This window comes from Vespa mandarinia, chromosome 18 (genome assembly GCF_050613455.1).
Source record: "Vespa mandarinia isolate Hongniang chromosome 18, ASM5061345v1, whole genome shotgun sequence".
Taxonomy (NCBI): domain Eukaryota; kingdom Metazoa; phylum Arthropoda; class Insecta; order Hymenoptera; family Vespidae; genus Vespa; species Vespa mandarinia.
In genome coordinates, this window is record NC_140827.1 from 1,012,551 (window position 1) to 1,039,742 (window position 27,192).

Consider the following 27,192-nt stretch of genomic DNA (forward strand, 5'->3'; position numbering starts at 1 on the left):
CTCTCTCTCTCTCTCTCTCTCTCTTTCTCGCTTTCTCTCTCTCTCTTCATCTCAAGTTCACAATATCGCGACAGTCTATTGCACATACAGTAAAACCAGTTACAGGAGCAGATTTATACTGATTCAAAGACATGACTAACAAAACGTTCCGACTCTTAATATATTTTCAAATGCAACATTTGCTCGTGGAATAGAAGCGTTTACCACTGACGATCAGTTTACATTTATAAAGAGGTTTTCATAAGGGAAACCTGTTGCCTGCTACAATTAATTCTCATTTTTATTTGTTCGCATTATAATGTATTCCCCTTCACATATATGTCTACATATGCACGTATATATACAATATATATGTAGTCTCAATCGTGCATCGGCAACAGAAACTACGAAAAATTTCCAAAACAGAATAAATGCAATAGTAAATCTTCATTAATTATATTTACAATGATATATCCCCTTCATATTATTAATGTTCTGAAATTTATAACTGTTTTTTTCGTTCAGTAATTCGTTATACATTTCGTTTAATAGTTTCATTTTAAATTTGTCGATTTTTCGTCCTTTCTGATATTATACTTTTATAAATTTAATAAATATTTATTAGTTAAAATGAAAAATATATAGGAATATATAAATATATATATATATATATATATATATATATATATATAATATTTCGGATTGATTATGGGAGGTGATAAACGAAAATATGTTTTTCTATGAACAAAGTGATAAATCTTTATTTGTTTATTAATGCTGAGTTTTTGATTAGTCATACCTGTGAACAAAGAAACGACTAATTACGTTTATTATTCACACTGTTAAATTTTATTTCTATTATATAATGAATCTTCTTCTAGTTCTCGTGTTGCTTTTCTCTTCTATGTTATATTTCATACTGCCCGTTTCTATTCCTAATCTTAACGACTCCATTTGAAGGTCACAAAAGAAATTGTAAATAATAAAGGACAATAGAAGGGCGGACTATGAGACGCGCGGCAAATCTACCTGAAGAAAGTATACTTTCTTTACATATATATATATATATACACATATATATATATATACATATATATATACACATATATATATATACATATATATATATATACACACACACACACGCACACACACTGCACGAATACATAAAAGAGAGAATCTAATATAAAGTAAAGAACATGAATATATGCAGATCTTTTAAAATATATGTATAGGTATATAAAAATAATTAAATCTATATAGTGTGTGTTAATATAGTAATTTAGTATAATATAAAAAATTATCGTAGTATATATATATTTCCATTCAAATATTTTTTTGAAAATATGTAAAATACACATAGTACTACATATTAATATATTCTAAATATATTTTATATGTAATAAAAAAAATGTACTAACAAAACATAATGCATACGAAAAAAAGAAAAGTACCTAAAAATAAGTATTAAAAGGAAATCTAAAAAAATAAGTATAGTTTTAACAGATACAATTCTTATGAATGATCAAGTTAATAACTTCCACAAACGGTAATAATAACCATCGCGATCTTGTAAACGAATCAGTAATAAATATAAAAGGGTAAAATCGCTCGTGATCTTAAACAAATCGACGCTCACATCTCACAGTTTTACGATATCTAATATCTCATTATAATTGATAAAAACAACACCCATCTCCCCTCCAGATCATCTATTCGATGCTTAAGGGAAGGAAGAAGGATCTTTCAAAATCGATAGAGGAAAAATCATTGATCTCTATGAATCAAATATATATATGTATATTTTTTTTTACGTATATATATATATATACATATACGTACACACATATGTATATAAGTGTCACAAATGTTCGTTGATTTTGATACGATCGTTTCGACCTGTTTCACAACAACATTGTGTTTATAGAGATTGATTAATCTGCACGCATCTTACTCTCACAATATCGGATCTTCCTCCTGGAAGATTCAATGTCAGCTGACAGCATCCTGTACCACTTACATTCCACTTAGCATTCTACAAAATGGTATGCGATATGACTCTCTCTCTCTCACTTTCCTTCTCTCTCTCTTTTTATTCATTGGCTTTAAATTATTTCATCGCCGACAAATAAAATAATAAATTTTACACGAGGCGATACTCTTAATGGAAATTCCTCTCAACAACGTCATCGACCCTATTGCAATAAAACCATGTAACGTAATCGAAAACCTGATAAAAGAAGAAGAGAAAGAACAAGGAGAAGAAATAATTATTTTTCGATAATACCTATTCTAACGAATGATATTTTTAATTATTATCAAAAATAAAGAATGGAACAGCGTAATTGTATCGTGTAACATACTTGCATTCTACTAGGTGATTACAAAATTAAAGCGCATATTTGTACATGCAATACAACAATTGTACACTTAATTCCTAACAGATATGCTTGACATTTTTGACATGAAGAATCAGTGTAATATTAATCGTACACTTTAATTACAATATGCACATTTATATATACTTATATAATCTCCTCGATTTATTCGATATTAATTCCTCCTATCGACAAAATGGATTAGTTTATAAAGAACGCAAGATAAATTAATTCTTAGAAATGAATTCTGAGTAATCTATTTCGAAAGAAAAACGAAAAAATCTTTAAGAAGTAGATTGTTGAAATAAATTTTCTACCCGTTGATATAGATAAATAACGAATATCATTTATATTATCTCGTGGAATTATCTCTTCGGCAACCCCCACCCCTAGAATATTAGCACAATCCCTTGAGCCACGCCCAATACTGACCATCCCAACCAACTCGACTAAGAGGCAGTTCATTGGTCCACATAAACTTATATATATATATATATATATATATATATATATATATATATATATATGGGTTGGAAGGTTTATGCGTTAGGTAGTCGTACATTGGTTTATGTATAAGATAGGCTAAGGGATGTATATGAGAAATGCACAACATAGTGACAGTCTTGAATAGACTAAACGAGGAATAAGGATAACAGATCCCGAGTGGGCCATGTCCTGAATGGAACAGATGGCAAGTGATTTTAAGGCAAAGAAAAGACGATATGACATTAGACAAGCGTGAAAAAAAAATTCGAGGATGAATATATGTGCAGAATGACCGAGTATGCGTTGGGTCCTAGCATTAGTTAGTTGTGTGTGTATGAGACAAATTGGTCAAAAGTCAAAGTAACCGATAGAACAAAGAGCAATATGAATTACCAAATGCGTATGCATGAATGTGAATATAAATCGGAATACGATGAATATATTTTAAGGAATGAGTGAAATAAATAATAAGCGATTACAAAATGGAAAATGAATTGTGAAACAACGTATCGGCAAAGTACAACTATCTGATGGCAGGTAATTTTATCACTTTACCGACCGATAGCCTATTAATCTGTTTTTTTATTGCCAACGCCTACCGACTGATAGGCGTAAATGTAATTTATCATTAATATCTTGAAAATAAAACATTTTATTAAATCTAATTATCATATAATATATCCTATAATAACAGAAAGTCGACAATTCTATCTGAGCATAAGAAACTCACAGATACTCCCGTGTGATGAACTAGATCGAATAACAGCCGGCGCCAGGGAGAATCTGCAGCTGAGCATCCGGTCGGACGTGCGTATGCTGTTGAACTGCTAGCGGTCGATAAAATGTTAAGTAAAAGACAAGACGATACGATGTTAGGTAAGCTTTAAAAATACATTCGAAAATGTATATATGTGCAGAATGGACGTGGATGGGATGGAAAGTTATAACATTAGTTATGTCAGTGTGTGCATGAGATTAGGCGATCGGCACTTGAACAAAAAATGGAAGATTCTTGCGTCAATTATGTATGTTACGTATGTACGAGATAAATCGGTCGACGGACGAACAAAAATATGATCCATTCTTTGTAAGGTGCATCATTTGTATAAAAGGATAATAGAGAGTTGAAATATTGTGAGTGAAAAGAATGGAAGTGCGGCGTGAGTGAGGTAGGTAACAAAATCACGAATAACACAAAAAGAGACAGGAACCACGAAATGCGTATGCACGAATGAAAGTGGGGATGAAAAAGGCTACGGAGTATACATGAAAAAAGAACAACGAAGAGATTTGAATTGACCAAAAAAAGAGTAACCAGAAGAGAAATGCAAAGTGGACATAGAACGGTCTTGAACAGAACGATCTAAGAATAAAAAGTTATAACTTAATTAAATCCATATTAATCAAAAGTAAATGATCCGAGTTATTTAGTCTGTACCTTTATATATATATATATATATATATATATATATAAATGTAAAGAGTTCCTTTCATAGACAAAAACACATGCAGTAGACACATAGACGCACGCACGTTCACTTATGATTGATTCGAAAAAATTATAAAACTGTTTAATCAATTAAGTAAGAAATTTTATTATAATTAAAAATTAATTTTATTTTTAATTTAGGTTAAAAATAAATAAATAAATTAATAAATGAAATAAAATATATAATTGTACGTTAACATTGATAATTTTTGATAAAGTTTTTTTAACAGTTATTTCAGCTGTCATTAAATCAGAAAATAAATTTTTTGTTAAGGATTAAAACTAAAAAATAAATTAAATAATAAAGCTGATAAAAATTAAATTTAAAAATATATTACAATATAAAACTATTAGAATATTAGAATAGTGGAATATTCGAAGGAAATATTAAAATATTAAAAGTACACCAGGTATTTAGAAATTACTAATGCACGATTATTGTTTTACGAAAAGCAGTAACAATGTTCGCGAAAGTCGTCTAACAAAAAAAAAAAAAAAAAAAAAAAAAGAATAAGAATAAAAGAAGGGAAGAGAAAGAAATAAAAGAATTTAATCGACATTCTAATTCCAGAAACATTTTGATAATATGCCGAAACACATGAATTTTAAATCTTTAACGAGACTATTCGATGAATGGTAACAACAGATATATATATATATAGAGAGAGAGAGACAGATATTTAGATAGATAAAAAGAGAGAGAGAAAGACAGACAGACAAATATATAAGTCAGAGACAGATTTTTATTTTATGTTATTCTTACTATTATTATTCTTCTTTTGTTTTTCTAGAAACACGATTTTGGCGATACTGGAAAACATTGAATTAGACGGAACATGTAGAGATTCACTGCAACATGACCTCCAAATAGTTCCCAGCCAATTTTTCTTTTTTTCCTTATTTATCTAATAGTTTATTATACTTTAGTTATCATCGATATTGCATTTAAAATTACTGATATAATAATTAAAAAATTCAATAATAATGCAAAAAAATTATACGTTCGATAGAAACAATCGTAATTTTTTTTTATCTTTTTTGATTCCAAAAAAAAATTGAATAAAATACAAGAAAAAGATATTAGTGAAAAATAAAATTGTATACTTGAGGAAAATGATTATAATATTACTTCAGAATATTTTTTTATCCTGTCTAATTTAAAAGAAGATTAAAAAAAAACAGAATAAGAAGGATAAAATAATAACTAACAAAAATTGTAAGTTCAATTGAAGAAGTTGTAATTTTATTTTTATTTCTTTTTTTTTATTATATTTTAACAATTATAGCATCTTCAGAGATCAATCGATGCTGACATAACAATGTTACTGTCCATTCTTTTTATTATATTTTTTGTATCTGTGGATTATTAGAATGATTGGACATGCCTATGTCTTATAAAAGGAGTAATTTTTTTTATCTTTTATTTATTCATTAATTAATTTATTTTTTTTCTTTCATAAAATTTCATCATCGAAAATATTCCCACGATTGATGTAATGCAATTTTTCTCATAAAGTTTCGGTATCAAAACTATCCTCACGATTTACATAAATAATGTATATTTTTAATAATTTGCATAATTAATTTACATAATCAATAATTAAATACGATTAAATTGAATTTATTCTTGACTATAATCAGTTATTTCTGCAGTTTTGAACTTTGTAGAAATGGCATAAACGTTTCTTTTATTTGCTCATTTCAGTCATATTTTCCCGTTTTTAATTTTGTACCCACACAATCACGGCATATTGGTTTTATTAGAACGCATAATTCCAATGTTATGTGTTTTATTTTTAATTATTGTTAAAAATAGTTTAGGCAACACATATTAATTTCCAACATATAAAATAATTTATTGAAAATTGATTGTGACAATACAAATGAATAAAATATAATAAAAAGAATGGACAATACACATCCATGTGTATACATTTTTGAATTTTTGAATAAATGAATTTATAATAACTTTTATTTTATGTAATCAGTCTGTATCGTTAACTGTATTATTTGTTAAATGCAGAAATATAGTAATTTGTAAAAATCTTATGAATGGTATAATATTTCTGAATATTGGCGATTATGTAATGATTCTGTCAGAGCGGTCATTTGAATTTTTATTTTTACTTTTGTTTTATCTTAATTATTATTATACATAATATAATTTTATTTCATCACAATTTACAGGAACTTAACACTTTGCGTGCCACTGTCTCGCTGACGTGACTTTTTCTCGCCAACGGTTATCGGCTGCTGTCACGTACGCGTGACTTATTTTCGTCAACGATGATGCTTCATATCGATGTTTGTATGGGTTGACATACTATTGCAAAGCAACATTTGACGTTCAAGGAACATTGGTTACAACTGTATTCCCCTCCCAATTCACCAGACTATCTTTTATTGAAATCTTTTTTGAGGACGTTTATTTTGTTAGTTTGAGACTGTCTTTCGCTGCCTTCAAATTTCGCTGCCGTTAATTTTAGTACAAGTTTTAAAATACCCTTCAAAATGCTCTACGATGAGGAAATACATGCTGATCTGTTATCAGAAGAGGATAATTGCTCTGATAGTGAAAGTGATTCGGACAGTGGGAGCGATATAATTGTGAGACGATTCGAAAATAAGGGAAGACCAATAATTAGTGAATCTGAAAGTGATGAAGAGAATTCTGTGGCAAATGATTGGTCAGAAGTTGATTTTAAACCTGACTTTCATGCTTGCCTGGAACAGTCTGGGTTACAGGTACCATGCACACCGGATATATTATCAACTGTGGAATTGTTCATTGGGAATGATTTATTTAATTTGTTTGTCACACAAACAAACTTATATCATAATCAGCAGAATAATGATAAGAACAATGCATCAACAAAGAATAAAACTTGGGTTGATACAAATGTTGTAGAAATGAAAAAATTTTTGGGCCTTGTTATCCTAATGGGGATAGTAAAAAAGCCAGAACAAGACGATTATTGGTCTACTCATCCTGGATTACATTCACCTATTTTTGGGAATACAATGCCAAGAAACCGATTTCAGCAGTTATGGTAGTATTGGCACTTCAGCAATAATGAGCATTGCCAAGAAAGGCTTGATAAGATAAAACCAGTCTACACAAACTTGGTAGAAAAGTTTCAAAAAATTTATAAACCCGAGAAAGAATTATCGCTGGATGAAGATATCATTCCATGAAGGGGCAGGCTATCTTTTCGTATATATAAACCTGCGAAAATTATAAAATATGGAATTTTAGTCCGTATGGTGTATGAGGCGCCATCTGGTTATATATGCAATTTAGAAATATATTGCGCGCAAGGAAAATCGATAAGTGCGACAATATTATCCGTACTATCGCCATATTTAAATTTATGGCACGATGTATATATGGACAATTATTACAATAATGTAAAAGTTGCAGAGGAGTTACTAAAGCATAAAACAAACATCTGTGGCACAATTAAAGCAAACAGAGGAGTGCCAAATTGTTTAAAATCTGCTACATTGAAAGAGAAGTCAATGGAATTTCGTAGAAAAGGGAAGATTTTGGTACAAAAATGGAATTCGGCCAAAAAATTGATAACGATGATTTCTACGATACATTCAGCAGACATGGTCGAATATGTGAGTAAAAGAAAAAAAGAACATGAAACCAATTTGCATACGGGAGTATAATAAATTTATGAAAGGTGTTGAACACGCCGATCAATACCTATCGTATTATTCCATACTTCGCAAAACAAAAAAATGGACCAAAAAAACGGTTTCATACCTCATAAACTGTGCATTACTCAACGCGTACCTGATATGCATAAAGAATTTCGAAAATCCTATTAGATTCAAACAATTTTTACTAAATCTTGCACTAACATGGATTAATGGAAATAAAGAGGAGCAACAATCAAGATTGGCTGCTCAAAGTAATAAAAGATCGCCAAGGTATGATCGACCAGACAGGTTTACCGCGGACATGAGGAAACATAGTATAACACGTATTAGTGGTAATGGGAGAATTCAAAACCCGCGAAGGGCTTGTAAAGTCTGCACTGCCGCCAGGAAAAGAAGTTCCACTGCATATATGTGTTCTTCCTGCAACGTTCCTCTGCATGTTGGAAAATGTTTTGAAAATTATGATACTAAAATGAACTATGAATCTTAGGAATTAAATTTTTTAAATAAAATGTTTTAGTATTAATTAAAAAATATAAAACTATGGAATAAAAATAGTGTAACAGTTATTTTAGTGCCTTCTTCAATAATAATTATATTTCAAGTACTTATGTTGCGAAAAATTGAGTAAATATCACCGTTGGCGAACAGTAGGTTCTGCGCGAATCTTGCCGGCAACAGCGTAACGGCGGTTCGATAAATGCGCGGCCGGCAAAATGTTAAGTCGCGTTACGATTTTGTTTATTTTATTTTCATCGTTTATATTATATTTTTAGCATAAAAATTCATTTTCATTTTAATAACTTCTTGAAACATATTATTAAATGTCATATAAAAAACGTTTAACTTGCTATAGTTTTTATCAGACCAGCCTAAAGTAGTTTACACGTTGTTCGTCATGGTGTTCATATGTGACCGCAGATTGTTTCTCCTGTATTATCACAGTTAATTATCAGTGACCGCAGTACTGTAGTAAATGTTTATAAATGTAAAAATTGAATGAATATTGACAGTAAATGAATTTTGAACATCATCGCTAATTAAAATATATTCAGCAATAAAATGTGCACTGTTCAACAATTGAAAATTTTTATTAGAAGATCAAAAATGAAAAATTAATTTTCATCAAATCATCTTTCGGTGTATTGTACTAAAGCATATCAAACATAAATGTAGCTGATCAATATAATCTGAGCAGTATATGGTAACCTTTTATGTCTGAGTTTTAGCTGTCTTTGTTCCAAAACTTGCAAAATTTTTTTGGTAACATTGTAAAATTTTCGCATCAGGTATGCTAGTCTTTCCTTCTTTTACATTTCATCGTTTACTCTTCTTCGGATAGATATATTTGATGGCCTTAGTGTTTCTCAATCATGGCACTGTGTTAGATGCATTTGATTCCCCTTGCTTTCTTTTTGATTTTTTCTCCACAATTACCACGTATATTGCACAGACGATTAATACAATTTAAATATACTTCTGTTGAAGTGGTTGACGGTAAATTTGTGATTTCTAACTTTTCCGTTGTGGTCGGTAAAAAGCTAAAATAAGTTTTCATAAAGATTAAATCTTGTGTAAGTTTTTTTTATTAAACTATATCTTTTGCAATCTTAATTACTGTAACATTTATTATATTAAAATGTTCAACTACTATTAACATAAAAAATAGAATAAATACGTATGCATATACAAAAAACTTTTTCTTACCAAATGATTGCATATTACTTATATTTCTTATTTCATCAAAATGTTCGTTATAAAATAGTGCAATTTCAATTTACGTATTCCGTCTAATTAAAATAGATTCTAATGGCAAAAGAATATTTTGTAATCTTTAATTATACACTTCAATATTTTGAAGAATCAGAAAATTAAATTTTGATGGTAAAGAAATATTTTACAAAATACGATAGGATTAAGTAAACGGAACAAAATTTTGGCTTCTAAATGAAAGATAATATTTACGTGTGTAAAGTTGATAACGGTACAAAACTGATATTTCCTAAAATCCCAATTTGTAAATTTCGAGAGCGATTGTTACGACCCGCTCGTTACGGGCCTCAAAAAAAAATATTACAAAGAAATTTTTCGAGGAGCCCCTACCTGGCGCGAGATTAGTATCTTTTTGGCCCTTACCTGCTATGTGGCTCGAGATTGGTATACAAGCACACACAGAATGACTCGAGACACGACACTTGCGAAAAAAATGGATGCACTTACCTTGTTTCGTGATCGCCGTAAATTCCGCTTCGATCCTCAAATTCCTGGGTGTTCGCGGGTCATGAGGTGGTAAATGAACTATTGATACAGGCTTCCTGTTGAACGTAATCGAGATGAGACGGTAAGGCCCTTCGTTCTCCTTGCTCGCTTCCTTGCTGCCATAGATCCCGATGACATCGGTAAAGTACATATGGATATCATGTAACTTCGCGAGAAGACGGTACAAAAGATAATTCCTATCGGTACGACTCGTTCCCGGCATACGTGAGTATGTAGAAAGTATAACTTGGAGGTTTTCAGGCTGAATACTAAGGAGGATTGTAGGAAGTTGTCTTCTGCTCGTGCGATTTGTACGCACCTCTGACGAAAGTATAACTTCGAGGTTTTGACGAAGAAGTAACCTCCGAGAAGTGAAAGGCAGAATGACCATTCTACACGGCTTATATACTCTATTGAACTGCGGTAGGCGGCTCGGGATGCCGACGCTGCCGAGAATGGTGGGGCTGCCACCGTCGTGAACCATGGTGGGCAGCGCAGCATCTGTGTATGGTGGGAAGAGAATTTCCAGCCGTTCGGAGCATTCCATCCCGAGTCTGCTGATTCTCGCTCTTTTCCTCTTTCTCTTTCCCTCTGCGGAACACATTTGTGACACGCTGCTTTTCTACATCTGAAATACATCTGTGTCTCACTGCCTTTTCACTTTCTCTTTCTGTCCTTCCCATTGTATTAGTATTATATTCTTTATAATAGTTTAGTTATAAGACTACGAGTGCTTAAGCGCTAAGGTATCTCTTTTACTTACTATCGTCTGTTTCATAAGAGAATTAATTTGTTTTATTTACGACTCCCCTTACGTCGGACTCAAATATGTCATATAATGGTGTTAGTGATTGATGGAAATAAGTTTCTTAAAACTTGTATTGTCCTTTAGAATAATAAAGAGATTGTAATGTATGTAAAGGTGTATCCCCATTTTATATCATATGCGTATTACATTGATATGATGACTCCCTATATGGTGGACACGAGGAAATAAAAATTATGCGTCTTTTGCTAAGTGTAAGAGTGGCATCGGGCATAACACTCTATAAACCAACAGCTGACTGCCGTATCTAGAGGGCGTCAGCAGCTGTAAACTAATAAATGATTGCCGCGTATATGCGGTGTCAGCCTCCGTCGGCCGAAAAGTGACTATCGTATGTAGACGACGTCAGCTGCTGTGATGCACCAAGTGATTGCCGTATATAGACGTTACCCCTCGCGAAAGGGTTAAGATTATTTGTAAGTTCACCAGCGATGTTTACTGCACTTATCTTTAGATTTTGTTTTATTTTTCAAATTATGCATCGGTTAGTGTACTAATTTATTTTGATTTTACATTTGTTTCGTGGATTATCCATATCTATCAATGATTCTTGGAATCGTGAACTATGGTGGTCTACCTACCAATTTTAGAAATTTCTCCCAGAGTTTTGTACTTATTATATAAATATATAATAATTTCCTTGTATATAAATAAAGATTACACGTGCTTGTGAATGTATTTGATATTACTTATTATATAAATATCAACTTATAATAGGATATTTATATAATTACAATAAACAAAAGATATTTATTATATAAATTTCCTATGAACTATATATGAGCTATAAAATTTTCCGATATTGTAAACGGGTCAGTTCTTTCTCATTTTTGTTGTATTGTACATATTTATTGAGGATTTATACTTTCATGGTCCCATCCAGCAGAAAAACGGTTTGCGCCACCACCTCAAAAAGTAATAACTGAATGCATTTTGATCAGCTTGATCAACACCACTCATCGACTTTTGTGAAACTGATAACTACACTTGACTTTTCGATTACTTCTTCTATGTCTCCTATATACATCTTTTAGTGGTTATTATTCCAGCATTATGCAAATTGCTCAATAATGATACTATTCTCTTAATCCTGCTCTTATGAAATTTTGGTTTCTTCAGAATTGTCGGGAAACCTTTTTTATTTGTTCTTACGGTACCGGTTAAGTGACACTTCATTCTTTTTAATTTTTCAGCTAAGCATACACTAGTATAATAACTGTGGATGTGAATGTGATATCCTTTTCGGTAGGTACTTTATCTAATAACTGTTGATACAGATGCAGGACAATTCTAATGTTAATCTGGCCTCGAAAGATTTTCGGAAGTGATACTTCCGTAATATGGAAGAATGCTATATACATATCTGAATCTGCTAAAACGTATATTCGAATGCTCCACTTGGTAGGTTTATTGGGATTATATGTAAAAATAAAACTTATTTTCTACTTAAATTTTACTACGAATTCATCAACGCAAATATTTTCTTCAGTTATGAAATGTTCGGCAAATTTCGTATTTATATATTCTAAAAAATTAGTTGCTCGTTGAATACGACTTCTAATATCATTTCTCGTAAAAATAGTTGTTTTTAAATGTAACATCCAAAATATTTGAACTAATGCTAAAATTCAATATATTAGTTGTATATTCAAAAAAAATTTATATTGAAACGTATTGTGCAAGTTGTATGATATATTTGTAGCTTTACTTATAATTATATATATTTAAATATTATTCATTATGAAAATAATGAAATTTCAATACAGTTTAATAACATGATGAAAGGAAATATGAAAATCAATAAATACATTACTGGTAATGATACCAGTAGGGAAAATAATATATTTTCCAACAATTATACAGAAATAGTTGATAATCAGTCAGAAATTATTTCTCAAGCAAAGTTACAATTAATATATAATATATAAATTTATAAAATATTTAAATAAAACTTTTAAATAAAATAATTAAAAAAAAAACATGAGCAACTTTAAACATAAATCTGATTGTTTTGATTAAATGGAAGTAGGAAAGTGGGTACTTTCAAAGAAAAAATGAAAAATACAACTGAGATTAAAAGCGAAATAGAAGACAGTAATAAATGATTAAACGATTTGATATTGCAAATGGAAGAATTAGATCAAATTTACGCAGATACATATACAAAATTGTTACAAGCTGCCCTTGATCAAAATTTGGTTGAACGATCTATGGATATTGATATTTCTGATAATCAAATTTAAAGTCTTTAAATGACTATGAAAAATCCACTAGAGTTATTTGATATACCTAATCAAAGAAAATACGAAAATGTATAAACTCCAAAACAGGATTTGTGTGTGTTAGTTTCTTTATCAATGGCAGCGAAAGAAAACATAACACAAAAATTAAAAAAAGGATTATTTCTCCTACCACGTAAACATTTACGTAAAATATCTTCGATGCTTGTTCTACCATGAGTTACACCCTCTCGAACTAATAATCAAATCTTCTTCTGAAGCTCCAAATTTTAAGCTCCAAGAATTTATCATCTCTTCCTGGTGCTTTACCTAAAGAATCAAGTCTTTTTTCTAAACTATTTAAGAAGAAAATGAAAAAAACAAAGATATCACTTCCAGTATACCCACAGGCACTAATAATCGTTTGTTTAATGCACGCAAAAATGCCTCGTTTTTGTGTAAAAGTATTCAAGATAATTCTGTAACACAAATGCCTAGACGTAGTATCTCAGGTATAAATAGTATTAAATTTCTTACATTAGAAAGTAATGAAATACCATCTTATGGGGCTGATTTGACTGAAGTCAAGCACTATGTTCTTTATACTACTAGGGCAACACATACAAGAGCATCTGAATTCAATGAAATGTCTTTTTATAATAGTCCTATAAAGAGAGAAAAAATATTAACAGAAACAAAAAGATCTTAATCTTCGATAGAAAAATATTAATTGTATATTTTATTTCTTTTTCTTTTTATTTTTCGAAGTGTACTGCCATTGAAAGTGTTATATACCTTTTTCCTTATATTATAATCGCATTAAAAATATTCAAACCATGGCAAAGATTATATTATATTATTGCGACATTATTGAATTTTATAGCATGAAATACTTTTACGAAACATTTCTGCTTTCAATGACGTATTTTCATGCTATAATATAACTTTATCATCAAGCAGAACTTTTTGGAAAAATATATCTAAAACTTTTTTTGAATTTTACTAATTTGATGTCATTTGCCGCATTTGTTTGTGCAGTTCAAATACTTGCATATTCTTCTTTTTATAAATAAAAAAAATCGTTTTATATATAACGTTTTAGACGCGGTTAGGTAATGGTATAAATCGTTAATGCCTCCAATTAAACTTGCTGTTTGTTATGAAAGAAAGTATAAACCATATCTAATCGAGTTTTTTGGTCTGGTTGAGAATATTAAATTTGTCAAATTATTACTACTTAATATTTATAATATGTTATGTTTAATATACTATTGCAATGTTTTTGTTGCTTATATAATTTAATATCATAATTATTTTATTACCTATTATATAAGATTTTACAAAATTTTTTATATATTTCTAGATCATTTATAGATTTTATAGGATATGGTTTTCGTTTGTTAATAGAAAAAATTTTAGTGAACAATTAACAGGACATTAAAATATATGGTATCTTTGTAAAAAAAAATTAAATTTTCTTCTTAGAATAACCGTACATTAATATACAAAACTTTCTAGATGATCGTGATTCGTTCAGGCGAAAGAGACAAAAATTTAATAAGAGCCCAAGAGCGATAGTCTTGAAACATATACATTATGCAAAAATTACTTAGATGATTGCTATAATTCAAGTATTAAGACCATTAGGGAAGAAAACATTACATGTGGATTTCTGTAAACGAAACGACCAATGCAATAGGGCAATACATTGCAAATTTAATAGTAGCATAGCTTTGTGAGGATGAAACGACAAAATTACACTTATTGTGTTCTAAAATAACAGAAGAAATAAATTATGCAACTATATTTCACTTTATAAATTCAGTCTTAAGAATTCTGTTATCAAACGATAGTGAATTATTGACAACGAATGCAGCATCATACATAGTATGCGGAAGAAGCAGGGAAGAAATTGAAATTATTTTGTGCAAACATGATACATGTTACATATGTAGTGCCTAGTCTACACAGGATAGCTGAAGGAGTGCAATCCTGTTTTCCAATTATTAATATATTAATATCATCTGTGAAGAAAATATTTTTAAAAACACTACTTCGTATTGAAGCGTTCTATAAATAAATATCCTTATAGTGAGAATCATTGATCTTCAAAATAGCCACTAATCGTAGATTCTATCTCTTCATAGCAAATCTTTTACCACCGAGCCATTTCTTCAAGTTTAGAAATAGAAAATAACACGTGGGAATTAAATCTGGCGAATAGGGTGCGTGAGAAAGCAATTCGAACTTTAACACATTAATTTTGGCCATTTGTAGTTCACATATTCAATAACGGATGTGTGAACTAATGTGTTGTCTTTCAACAAAACTTTCTTTTTCGTCAAATGCGTCCGTTTTTTCTTGATTTCATCATTCAAACGCTGCTATAAGTTTGTATAATACTCGCCATTGATTGTTTTCTTTTCTGAAGATAATCAATGAAAATTATCCCATGCACATCCTAAAAAACTGACGCCATGACCTTGTCTACACATGGAATTACCTTCGCCGTCTTTGGAGCCGATTCTCGTCTTTCAGTCCATTGCTTTGACTACCCCTTCGTCTCAGGTGTGAAGTGATGGATCCATGTTTTATCCATGGTTATGAATTGACGCAAAAATTCTGCTTTATTGGTATGAAACTTCGCTAAACACTTTATTCAAACATCTTTACGGCATTGATTTTGTTTCATGTGAGTAATCGCGGCATTCATCTTGCGCATATTGTTCAAATTATGTTCAAATTTTCAATCAATATACGATGTGCAGTACTATTTCAAATGCCTACTATGTCTCCTAGCTCGCGCACTTTCAGTTGACGGTCATATTATACCATTTTATAGATTTTCTTCAACATTTTTGGCGTGGTCAACCATTGCGATGTTCGTCTTGGCAGCTCGTACAGTCTCGTTTAAATTCTGTTACCCAATATTATACTGTTGTAAACAAAGAAACAGATTCTCCCAGAGTGGAATCTAGCTCCGCTTTGATATTGGTTGGACTGACGTCTTTCAAATGAAAGTATTGTATCACATAACGATGATCAATTTTGTCCATGTTTACAAATTCACTAAGAGCGTTCACTAATGATGGCTGGTATTAAACAGCGTGGCGTCGTCAAACTTTAAACTAAAGCTTTATAAGGTTGATACTTTCTTCTATAGTCATTATTTTCAAATAATCGCTATGTATATGTCAGGTCGGGTACTTTTGGGACTATCCTCGAAATTGAAGAAGAAATATTACCCAAACGAAACAATTCCATAATAAGAGGGGATTTCAATGGGGATCACAAATAATTACAAGAGACAGATTTATACAAAAAGTGATAGAAAACTAAAAACCAACTGTAATAACAGAAGATAAACAAACTCATTGACCGACAAACATTGAAGTAGTTACAGGTACTATAGATTTCTTCACAGCAAATTTAACACTATACATAACAAAGGTAAGGACATTACAACAATTAAATTCGGATAGTATCTCAACTTACATTATGCATCTTTGCAGTAAGCCACGATTAACTAAAGCAAGTACATTAACAACTGGAAAAACGAACTCGAAAGAATTTAATAAAGAATTAGTTAACAAATAAATCGCAATATACAACTTAACATAATAGGGGACATCGAAGAAGCAACGAAAGAACTCACGAAAATAACAGAAACATTATCAACACCGTCGATGACCAATGTAGCATACAAATTCAACGAAACTCCAATTTAGATTGGGTTGGTAACCAAGAGATTGCGGATTTTAAATAAGAAAGAAAATTCAACATTTTTGCTTAAAAATATATATTTATTCAATTAGGTATTGTCCGATTTTGCCGATGTCCTTCTACCATCTTTCAGGCAGTATCATAATTCCATGTTCACGAAACTTCTGATTTTTGCCAGCAAAAAACTGAATTAAATGTGATTTTACATTACCAGCGTCATTAAAAATTTTACCATTTAAGGAGTTCTGCATGGAACGAAACAAATGGTAATCTGAAGGCGTAAGATCAGGGCTATATGGTGGATGTGATAAAACATCCCAACCCAGTTCCAATAATTTTAGACGAATGACCAAAGACGTGTGGGGCTTTGCATTATCATGGTTGAAAACGACACCCTTACGATTTGACAATACCAACCGCTTTTCTTGAATTGCATCGCTCAGTTTGGCGAATTGTTGAACGTATACGTTTGAATTGATCGTTTGGTTTTGTGGCATAAATTCAAAGTACAAAATTACTTTATAATTCCACCAGACTGACAGCATAATCTTTTTTTGGTGAATCTCTGCTTTTGATGTCGTTTGGGCTGGTTCATCTTTCATCACCCACGATCTCTTCCGATTAACGTTGTAATAAACTATCCACTTTTCGTCACCAGTAATTAGGCTTTTCAGAAATGGATCAGTTTCGTTGCGTTTTAGAAGCGAATCATAGATGCTAATGCGTTGCGTCAAATGAATTTCTTTAAGCTGCTGATAGATCCATAAATCGAGTTTCTTGACATAGTCAAGATGTTTTAATTTTTTTTGAATGCACGTATATGATACTTTTAGCTTCTCTACAATTTCACGTGTTGTGCTGCGACGATCTGAATCGATAATGGCCTTTATATGGGTCTAATCAGCTTCAACTGGACGCCAGATCGTTGCGCATATTTCAGTGAAAAATTATCAGAACGAAATTTGTCAATTTTAACGCTGCCTTTCTTTCAAGGCTTCATTCCCATTTACGGCACATAACTTATTGTGTGCTTGCGATGCATTCTTGCCTTTTCGGAAATAATACAATAAAATAGGTCTGTAATGCGCGTCTTGTTCTTCCATTTTTAAATTGGAATATAAACGAAACTAAATAACTAATCGATACAATTTTTTTGCTAAATTAAAGGCGTAAGTCCAAAAAACAAGAAACAACATAGATTAGGTGTTTTAAACACGTTAAAAACTAAAGAATGTGCTAGGACTATCTATTGACAAAATTCGCAATCATTTAGTTGTCAAGCCAATATATAATAAAAACAATGAAAGAGAAACGTAAAGGAGAAAAGAGGAAAGTGGAGAAAATATAGAACAATCATCCTCGAAGGATTACTTAACAAGCACAACAGACAATTCAGAAAGCTAATCAGGGAACATAACAACAATAAATTTGAAAATTATATAACAAGCCAAAGAATCATAAAAGACGAAAGTTATAATCTGTGATGAACAATTAAAAAGATTAAAAAGCCAAAAAGGAATATCGCATCCTGAAAAATTGTGTTTCTAGGTAGAAGGGTCAGGCAACTGCGAGCGGTGAGCCACACAGTTCAACCCGTATAGCTCAGCGTTTACAGTTGTCTTATTGTGTCCTTTTATGTGTGTACTGCTTACTCTCAATTACCTGATCCGCCTGTCCTCGATGCTAAAGGTATTATTTTTAATTTCAGGAGCATCAGCCAGTATTTTACACGCAATATAGAAGCACATATTGTCACGCAGAAATTATAAATTCACGGCGAAAATGGAAAATGAAAAACCAAAAACTCAAATTTATCGAGCTCAAAATAGAAAGACCTCAAAATAGAAAGAATCGATCGACAAGTATTTAAAAAAATCGCCTGCTAAATCGATTCGAAATGAAGAGAATCATTCAGCAAAGAAATTGAAGGCTGACCAAGATATCGATGTAGCGGTTGATGCGAGTTTCAAGAATTGAATTTTAAAATTTTGTCACCGTTTTTTCTGCTATTAGTAACGTTCTAAAGTACAATGCAACATGATGATCTAAAGCAACAATGATGTGAAGTTCATAGAATCAAGCGTTCGTGGATTCGATTTTAAATTAGTGATTTCGTGTGACTCTTACGAAACAACTAGTATTAATTTTATTTCTCCCATAAAAAATAAAGCTTATGGCATAAACATACTTTAGGATTCTGACTGCTAAGAACTGGTTTACGAGGAAAAGAAAAATTTTGTGAAATCAAGGATTTACCGAAAGCAATGTTTTACGATACCGTCATTGAATTCGAGTATCGACAGATATTGCAGAGATCCAAGAACAACAGAACACGAAAGACGTTCGCCAAACTTGCAGATCATCTCAGAAAGGATTCTAAGATACTCATTCTGCTGCTGAAAAAATATTATATGCGTCTATTATATGGGCTGAAGGAATGTTATAGAAATTGCTGATTAAAAGTAAGCAAAAAAAATCATTTTATCATACAAATAACTGGACACTTATATTTGCATTTTTCTCGAAACTATGTTTTTCGACCTAATTATAACTAGATTTTGGAAACTATCGGACTGATTGACTTGAAATTTGGACACAATACTGTCAGGTACATTATTTATAAAGTAGAGTATGATACTCGCAATAAGTTAATTAGTTGTTTTAATATTTATTTTCTTGTTGTCAAACTTTTGTGTAAATAAAGTATAAAATACTACTCAATATGACAAAAAATGTGTTAGAAATGTCTCAAGACAGCAGTGATAGTAAATTTATTAAGGACGAATATGAAAGTAATTGTTTCGTGAGGTCAATCGGTGATTCTGATGATAATGACAATATTTCACTAGTAAAAGAAAAAAAGAAAAATATTGCAAAACATTGTTTTGTCTGTTTAGCCAAAGAGACTAAAAAACAAACCTTTTATTTGTGAGAAACATGCGATCGTCAGCCAGATTTGCATCGTCCTCATTGCTTTAAACGGTACATAGACTTAAATATTACAAATATTTTATAATTCAAATTTTCATTTATGTGTGAAATGTTCACATTATGATAATAAAATAACGTTAAAATATATTGTCTTTTAAATTTTATGTAGAAATTTTGTGGACTAATAAATCACATATAAAGCCAGACATAGTCAAAAAAAGGCCGAATTGCTGAAAGATTTAGATGAGGTAAAGTTCAAGCGCAAAAGTTTTGTAGGGACTATGTCTCCCACTCTTGCCAGTCATATATGAAAAACTGAATAATAATAATAATTATTATTATTATTATTATTATTATTATTATTATTATTATTATTATTATTTCCCCAAGAGGAGGATTGGAGCGTTCCTTTCCTTTCGACAAGTAGCAGCGTCGGAGCCCGAGCTACGAGGAAGACAACCTATTTAAAAAAACCAGGACTCAGCTGGCCCGGATGACAGCACCCTGTAAGGGCCCAAAGCCAGGGTTACGGCAGGACCATGAGGACTAGCGGGTACGTTGACGCTGCCCGAAAGGGATGTGCGGAATGATACATAAAGCGCGGTTCTCGTGGAAAACACCCGGCGTCAACACATTGCACCCACGGGAGTGTCAAGAAGCCGATGAAGGAAGTAAGTGAACAGCAAGGGCGGATGCTTCATTTCCGACCTTATAGCCAAAAGCTTTCGCAACAATAGGGGTAGTTGCGGGGGTGATCACCCCCCACTTACGGAAGCACCGCGTTTGGAGACGGCCAGGCACTCTGGAGGGAAAAAATTAAAACACATGGAAAATAAAAACATAAAAAAACTAAATATACCCAACCAAATAAACACTAAGCAACAAAATACCCCAGAATCACCTGGAAAAAACATCGCTGCTCAATGCAACAAAAGCGTAGGCTCTCAGCCTGCGAAGGGAACACCACAAGATAGAGAGAGAGAGAGGAACTAGCGAAAGCGAAAGTCCTCCTTGCAAATATGAGGGCCGCTGTGAATGTAAACAATGCGATTAAACAAGGGCTCCCAGAACTGGAGGAAATAATCGATAGCCTTGAGTTCTTGTATAAATCTAGAAAAAAGATAGAGCGAGGATCCCCGCCTGAGTCGCTCAGCGGCCTCGTGCTAACTCTGTAGCTGATGCTAGCACAGCTAAGAGAGTAGCCACAAGCCCGCCGCAGTTTTCTGAAGAAAGCCTCAAAAGATCGAGGCAAGAGGCGACAACTACCGAAGCCACCAAGTGGACGGAGGTCGCTAAGAATAACCAAAAGAACAAAAGAAAAACCAGGGAAGACGGCAACGAAACCCCCACCGCAGGAGAAAAGTAAGAAGAGCAAAGCGGAGGACAGGCCAAGAAGAAGAACGAGGCCGGACGCGATCCTCCTCAACGCCGCGCAAGGTAAAACCTATGCAGACGTAATCGGAGCTATCCACCAGCGCATCAAGACTAGCGCTGCAGGGGTAGACGTCAAATCGGCCCGATTGACAAGGGAGGTATTCTTCTCGAGCTTAAGAGGACTACTGCGGAAATCAGGGACTCTTTCACAGAAACCCTGAGGAAAGAAGTGGGGCAATTGAGCAGCATCAGAGAACTGGTGCCCAGAGCTACGCTAGAGATAAGGGACTGCGATTGCTGCACATCGGTAGCAGAAGTAGAGGCGACGAATTGGGCACCGTGGCCATCTGGATCTCAGACCCCCGTCAGAAACATGTGTCGGATCAAGGATACGGACGCGGTTATGTTTGGATGAGACATAATTCGATGACCTATGTCAGCGTATATCTCACCCCGAACGACCGGATAGACGACTTCCAGACCAAACTGGACGATCTGGAAGACGCGCTGCGGGAAATGCAAGGTAATCTCATTGTGGCTGGAGATCTCAATGTCAAAGTTCTCGAAGGGGGAAGGCCAGGCCGGACTCCAGAGGAAGATGAATCATGGAGGTGTTGTTGAGACTGGAGCTAGCAGTGCTGAATACAGGCTCGACGTCAACTTTCCGAAGGCCTGGCTACACAGAGACGATCCCGAACGTCTCTCTAGCCAACGAACATCTTGTGGCAAGAATCACTGGCTGGCGGATGATCGAAGATTACACCGAGAGCGATCACCAGTACATTTTATTCGACGTACACGATAGGAGGCCAGCCGTGATAAGTGCAGCCCGACCACCCCGGTGGACTATCGCTAAAATGGATCGAGAGAAGCTGTCTTCAGTAATAGATGAAAAGATTGGAGATCCAAACCTGGGGAGATGATCCTCCGTCGGCGAAGGAGACAATTGTGCAGCTGAAGGCTGAACTGAGAGTCATGGAGCTGCGCAATAAGGAAATCTCGGAGGAGAACATCCGCCGCAAAAGTGTAATTAGGAGGATGGAGACTCTCTTGGTTGCCAAAACCAAGGACCCCGGACGCAAGCCATTCAGATGGGTCGGTGAAGGCACTAGCGGAGGCTTTCCGCAGGGTACAGCAACAGCTGCAGCAAGTACTGCAACAGCTGCACCAACAGCAGCAGCGGCAACAGCAGCAGCGTCAGCCGCAGCCGCAGAGACAACAGCAGCAGCAGCAACAATAGCGGCATCAGACGTTGAGTGGAGCAGCGACTGGGGCTAGTGGACCACACAAGGGCCCCACACTCCGTGCTGAGTCCACTAGACCTCCTGCGAAGCAGGTAAGTGTAGGTAAGACACTAACACCGCAGGATGATTTTGTACAGGTGCTTGGCCGAAAGAGGAGGAGGGTCCAGAGGAGAGAAGCAAATGCACTCTCCCTGGCTACATCAAAGGATGTAGTCAACGACCCTCAACCCTTGCGGAGACAGGCGTCCTTTAGGAAAAGAAGGAAGAGGAGGAGCCGTGCGCAACGACGGAAGAAGAAGATGCAAAGGGAAAGAGGAGTTGCTGCAATTTCCCTATCCTGTACCGAGGAGACGACATACAGGGATGCACTCGTGCGAGCCACGGAGAGGATCAACCTGAAGGACCAGGGAATCAGTACCATGTCTTGCAGGAGAGGACTCACAGGTGCCTTTATATGGCAGGTACGAGGCAAAGGGGCAAATGCGAAGGCCGACTGGGTGGCGGAGGCCTTGAGGAATGCTGTCCCAGGGGCACAAATCTCCCGCCCCCTGCATACGAGCACCATAAGGTTGGTGGGACTGGACGCGTATGCCAATGGTACCGTCATAAGGAACGCACTTCTGGAGGTGCGGTCTGGAACGGACCCCAACCACATTAAGGTTGGAGAGATCAGGATTGGCAGGGGCAGACTAGGTGAGGCCAATGTCACGGCTCCGATGCCTGCTATCAGAGTGCCCCTGGAAAGGGGCAGAATAGACGTGGGACTCACAAAAGTGAGGGTGCACGAACTTAGGCAGCGGCCCCTTACATGCCACCGGTGCCTTGCACGAGGACATGTCGTGGCAACGTGCCCGGCCACAAAGTCCAAGACAGACTTGTGCTACGTTTGTGGGAAGCCGGGCCACGTGACGAAAGCATGTACGAACAAGGTGGCGTGCCCGGTTTGCACAGATGCTGGCCGGAAGCAGACCAACCACCGAGCCGGTTCCTGGGAGTGCCCGGTTGTGCCTCCCAAGAAATGGGTGGACAAGGTGTTCGTGAGGGCACCAAATGTTGGCCCGGAAACAACGACAAACCGAAAAACTGCAGAGACAGTGAAAGCGACCCAGAGAAGAAGTATACAGGATGACATGGAGGTGGAACAAGGGGTACCGGGCACCTCAATAGGGGTAGAAACAGCGGAGAGTCCATAGACAATGTTCTCTGCTGTTCTACAAATTAACATGAACCACGCGCGCCGTGCACAGGACTTACTAGCACAGCGTATGCGCGAGGACAGAGTGGAGCTGGCGATCATTGCGGAACCTTGGTGAGTTCCTCCAGGGAACGAGAGGTGATCTCATCCCTAGGAGGGACTTCAATCTCCGCGGTGCTTGTGGGCGAAAGTAGAAGACCCTGTAGCCTGGTGCGTAGGGGCCTTTTCTATGTAGCCGTTAAATGGGGGGACTCGCTGGTAGTTTCCGTATACTTTCTTCCCAGCGAGAACATGATTATGTTTAGTAAACTCCTTGATAAGCTTGAAGAACTCTTAGAAACATTCCCCGCTCTCCCAGCGCTGGTGGCTGGCGATTTTAATGCCCGATCCAGCAGATGGGACCCAGAAGGCAGGAGTAACCGGAGGGGTGAGTTGCTCTGTGCCTGGCCCAATAGAGTAAATCTGGGTCTGCTGAACCGGGTTGGCTGTCCCATGTGCGTTCGACCACAGGGGTCGAGCGTTATAGATCTAACGTGGGGCCCTGGCGTCTGGCGCCTCTCGGACTGGAGAGTGGATGAGGCTGAGTCCCTGTCGGACCACCTATATATCAGGTATAGTTACAGGCACGAAGCTTCAGTGATCCGAAACTCTCGCCCGCAGGATAAAAAGCTTCCTCGCTGGAAGGTTAACTACCTGGATGAGGACTACTTGGCTGCGGCCCTCATCTCAGAGGACTGGACGGGTGGAATTAGATGCGGGAGAAGTGCGATCGGTGCGGACTGTGCGGACAAAATGGTGAAGTGGTCACAGTCTACACTGAAGCAAGCGTGCGACACGGCCATGTCCCGGGTAAGAAGACAAACCAGCGGTAGGAAAAGTACTTACTGGTGGTCGGACGAATTAACGAACCTTAAGGCCGTTGCGACGGCCACAGAAAGGAAACTTTCCAGGGTCAGGAAAGACGAACGAACAGTGAGGAAATAGTGCGGTGCCTGGACGCTCGAAGGGACGCAAGGTAGGCACTGCCTAGGGCTATTAAAGTAGCCAAGAGGAACTCATGGAGGGACCTGCTGGACTCCATAGAGGAGGATCCATGGGGCAGACCCTACAGACTGATCTTGGGGAAACTAAGGCCTTATGTCCCACCAGTAACCGAAACCATGGAGGGGGAGGTACTAGATAAAATCTTCTATGAGTTATTCCCAGGAGGACCGGGAGTTGACGAGCCGCAGGAACCTACGCTTTCGGAGGTAATTATCTCTGAGGAGGAGATCTTGGCTACTGCCCAGAAAGGAAAAAGAAGAAAGGCTCCTGGACTGGATGGAATACCGGGTGTGGTTGTGCGTGCTGCGTTGATACACTGTGGGAAAGGGTTGGCGCAGTGCTTTTCCGCATGCCTCAGTACAGGAAAGTTCCCGACAGTGTGGAAGATAGCGAGGCTCGACCTTATCAAAAAGAAAAGGGACGCGCCCCCGGACTCACCGGCATCATATAGACCCATATGCGTGATTGACGAACTGGGGAAACTATTCGAGTGGATGTTGTTGGCCGCATCAACAACTATTTAGAGGAGACTCGTACCCTGTCGTCATCACAATATGGGTTTAAGCCGGGAAGATCCACTGTGGATGCCGTCCTCGATGTTAAAAACTTTGTGGAGGCATCGACGCGGATCGGGAAGGTGGTTATCCTGGTGAGTCTGGATATCTCGAACGCCTTCAACTCTTTGCCGTGGACTGTGATCGTTAGGGCGATGGAGCGTGAAAAATTTCCACGTTACCTGGTGAACATTATCAGGAGCTACCTGGACAAACGCGCCATAGCATATACGGACAAGTATGGACGCGTCGTGGAAAGACACGTGTATTGTGGGGTCCCACAGGGATTCGTTTTGGGCCCTACGTTGTGGAACATTGCTTATGACAGTGTCCTCCAAATCCCGATGCCAGGTGGCTCCCATGTCGTCTGCTATGCGGACGACACGGCCCTCCTGTCATCAGGACCTGTCTCAGGCCATGATGAACGCCGAGCGGGACCTGGAAGTCCTGGTAAGGAAGATCGAGGGATTGGGCCTTAAAGTGGCGCCACAAAAGACGGAGGCCATGGCCTTCCCTGCCTATGTCTTCTGCAGACGCAGGAATGTCCCACCTCCTAAGATTTGCCTTAGAGGGGGTTCGCGTAGAGGTCAGAACCAGTGTGAAATACCTGGGCATTGTGGTAGATTCAAGGATGTCGTTCAGGCCCCACTTTGAGGCCGTAATTCCTAAAGCCGAGGGTATCCTTCGGTACCTTAGAAGGCTCCTTCCGAACCTTCACGGACCGGGGGAGAGGAAGCGGCGCCTCTATGACGCCGTGATCCACTCGGTGCTTCTATATGGGGAACCGGTGTGGTGGCGCGCCATTGTGGAGGATACGCGGATCGGGCGGGCTGTTCGGAGCCTACAAAGGAAGGTGGCGATCCGGGTATGTTGTGCCTATAGGACGATCTCCTTCCATGCGGCTATGATGATCGCGGGGATTATTCCTCTCGGTCATTTAGCACCCCAGCTGGCGGAAACGTATGCGGCTGTTAGAGGCGCGGAGGAACCTGTTCCCCCGCGTGCTAAGACTGTATTGGGTGCTCTTGCCAGAAGGAGGGCAATAGAAGCATGGAAGGCTCAGGAACTAGAGCTTGTAGGGTCCCCACAGGCAACGGGAGTGCGCACGAGGGCGGCCATTGCCGAATAGTTGGCTGAGTGGATTGGAAGGCCGTTCTCTATCGGAACGACATTTCATACCACACAACTGATGACCGGTCATGGTTGTTTCTCGGCGTATTTATATGAAATAAAGAAAATGCCCTCCCCACGTTGTTTTCACTGCGAGGGGAGTGAGGATACGGCGGAACACACCCTGATCGACTGCCCGACGCGGACGGATGCCAGGAATGAGTTGATCGATGCGATGGGGGGAGGGCAGCTAATCCTATAGTCAGGGTTTCCCTGACTGTCCCGGGAGGTTGGGCGGCCTTTCGGACTTTCGCTGGACAGGTTATGCGTGCAAAGAAGGACGTTGAGAGGCGCCGGGAACGGTTGCGTGCAGATGTTGGATGTGTGAATGAGCGTGAGGGTGCGTACGTGGATGGGAATGCGAACGATTGGCCGCATAGGAGAGTGGTTCCAGTGCGACCACCTCGAGCAAGGCTCCGAGCAGCTCAGGCGGCACCTGGCTCAAGCGTCGCTCCTCTATAGACGTTAGTGCGTGTATACGAATATATGAATGGGCCTGGTCAGAGCACCATGGGGTGGAAATCGGGCCAATATGTATATAATCAGGGAGTATTTTGCGTCTCCAGGGGCTCGTTGGCCCCTGTCGAGTACGCTATAGTGGTGTGAATGTGGATGAATGGATGAATGAGAGCAAGGCGAATACCGGCCTGGC

At 36.6% G+C, this 27,192-nt stretch overlaps 1 protein-coding gene and 1 pseudogene across 5 annotated transcripts in view; one reads left to right on the plus strand and one right to left on the minus strand.

The window, feature by feature from the left end:
* Nucleotides 1-8,002: 8,002 nt before the first annotated feature.
* The window catches only part of LOC118450979 (uncharacterized), a 63,795-nt gene continuing 44,605 nt past the window's right edge, over nt 8,003-27,192 (minus strand). For 4 of the 5 annotated variants that reach the window (XM_085662470.1, XM_085662469.1, XM_085662467.1 and 1 more), the window contains 2 exons: nt 10,222-10,888; nt 8,003-9,542 (listed from right to left, as the gene is read on the minus strand). In XM_085662470.1, the coding sequence (XP_085518596.1) occupies nt 9,514-9,542; nt 10,222-10,864 (672 nt within the window). In that variant the 5' untranslated portion in view covers nt 10,865-10,888 and the 3' untranslated portion in view covers nt 8,003-9,513. The remainder of the gene's footprint in view (nt 9,543-10,221; nt 10,889-27,192) is intronic. The other variant, XM_085662471.1, reaches the window with a different exon arrangement.
* LOC146872429 (uncharacterized) lies at nt 12,364-14,014 on the plus strand (annotated as a pseudogene).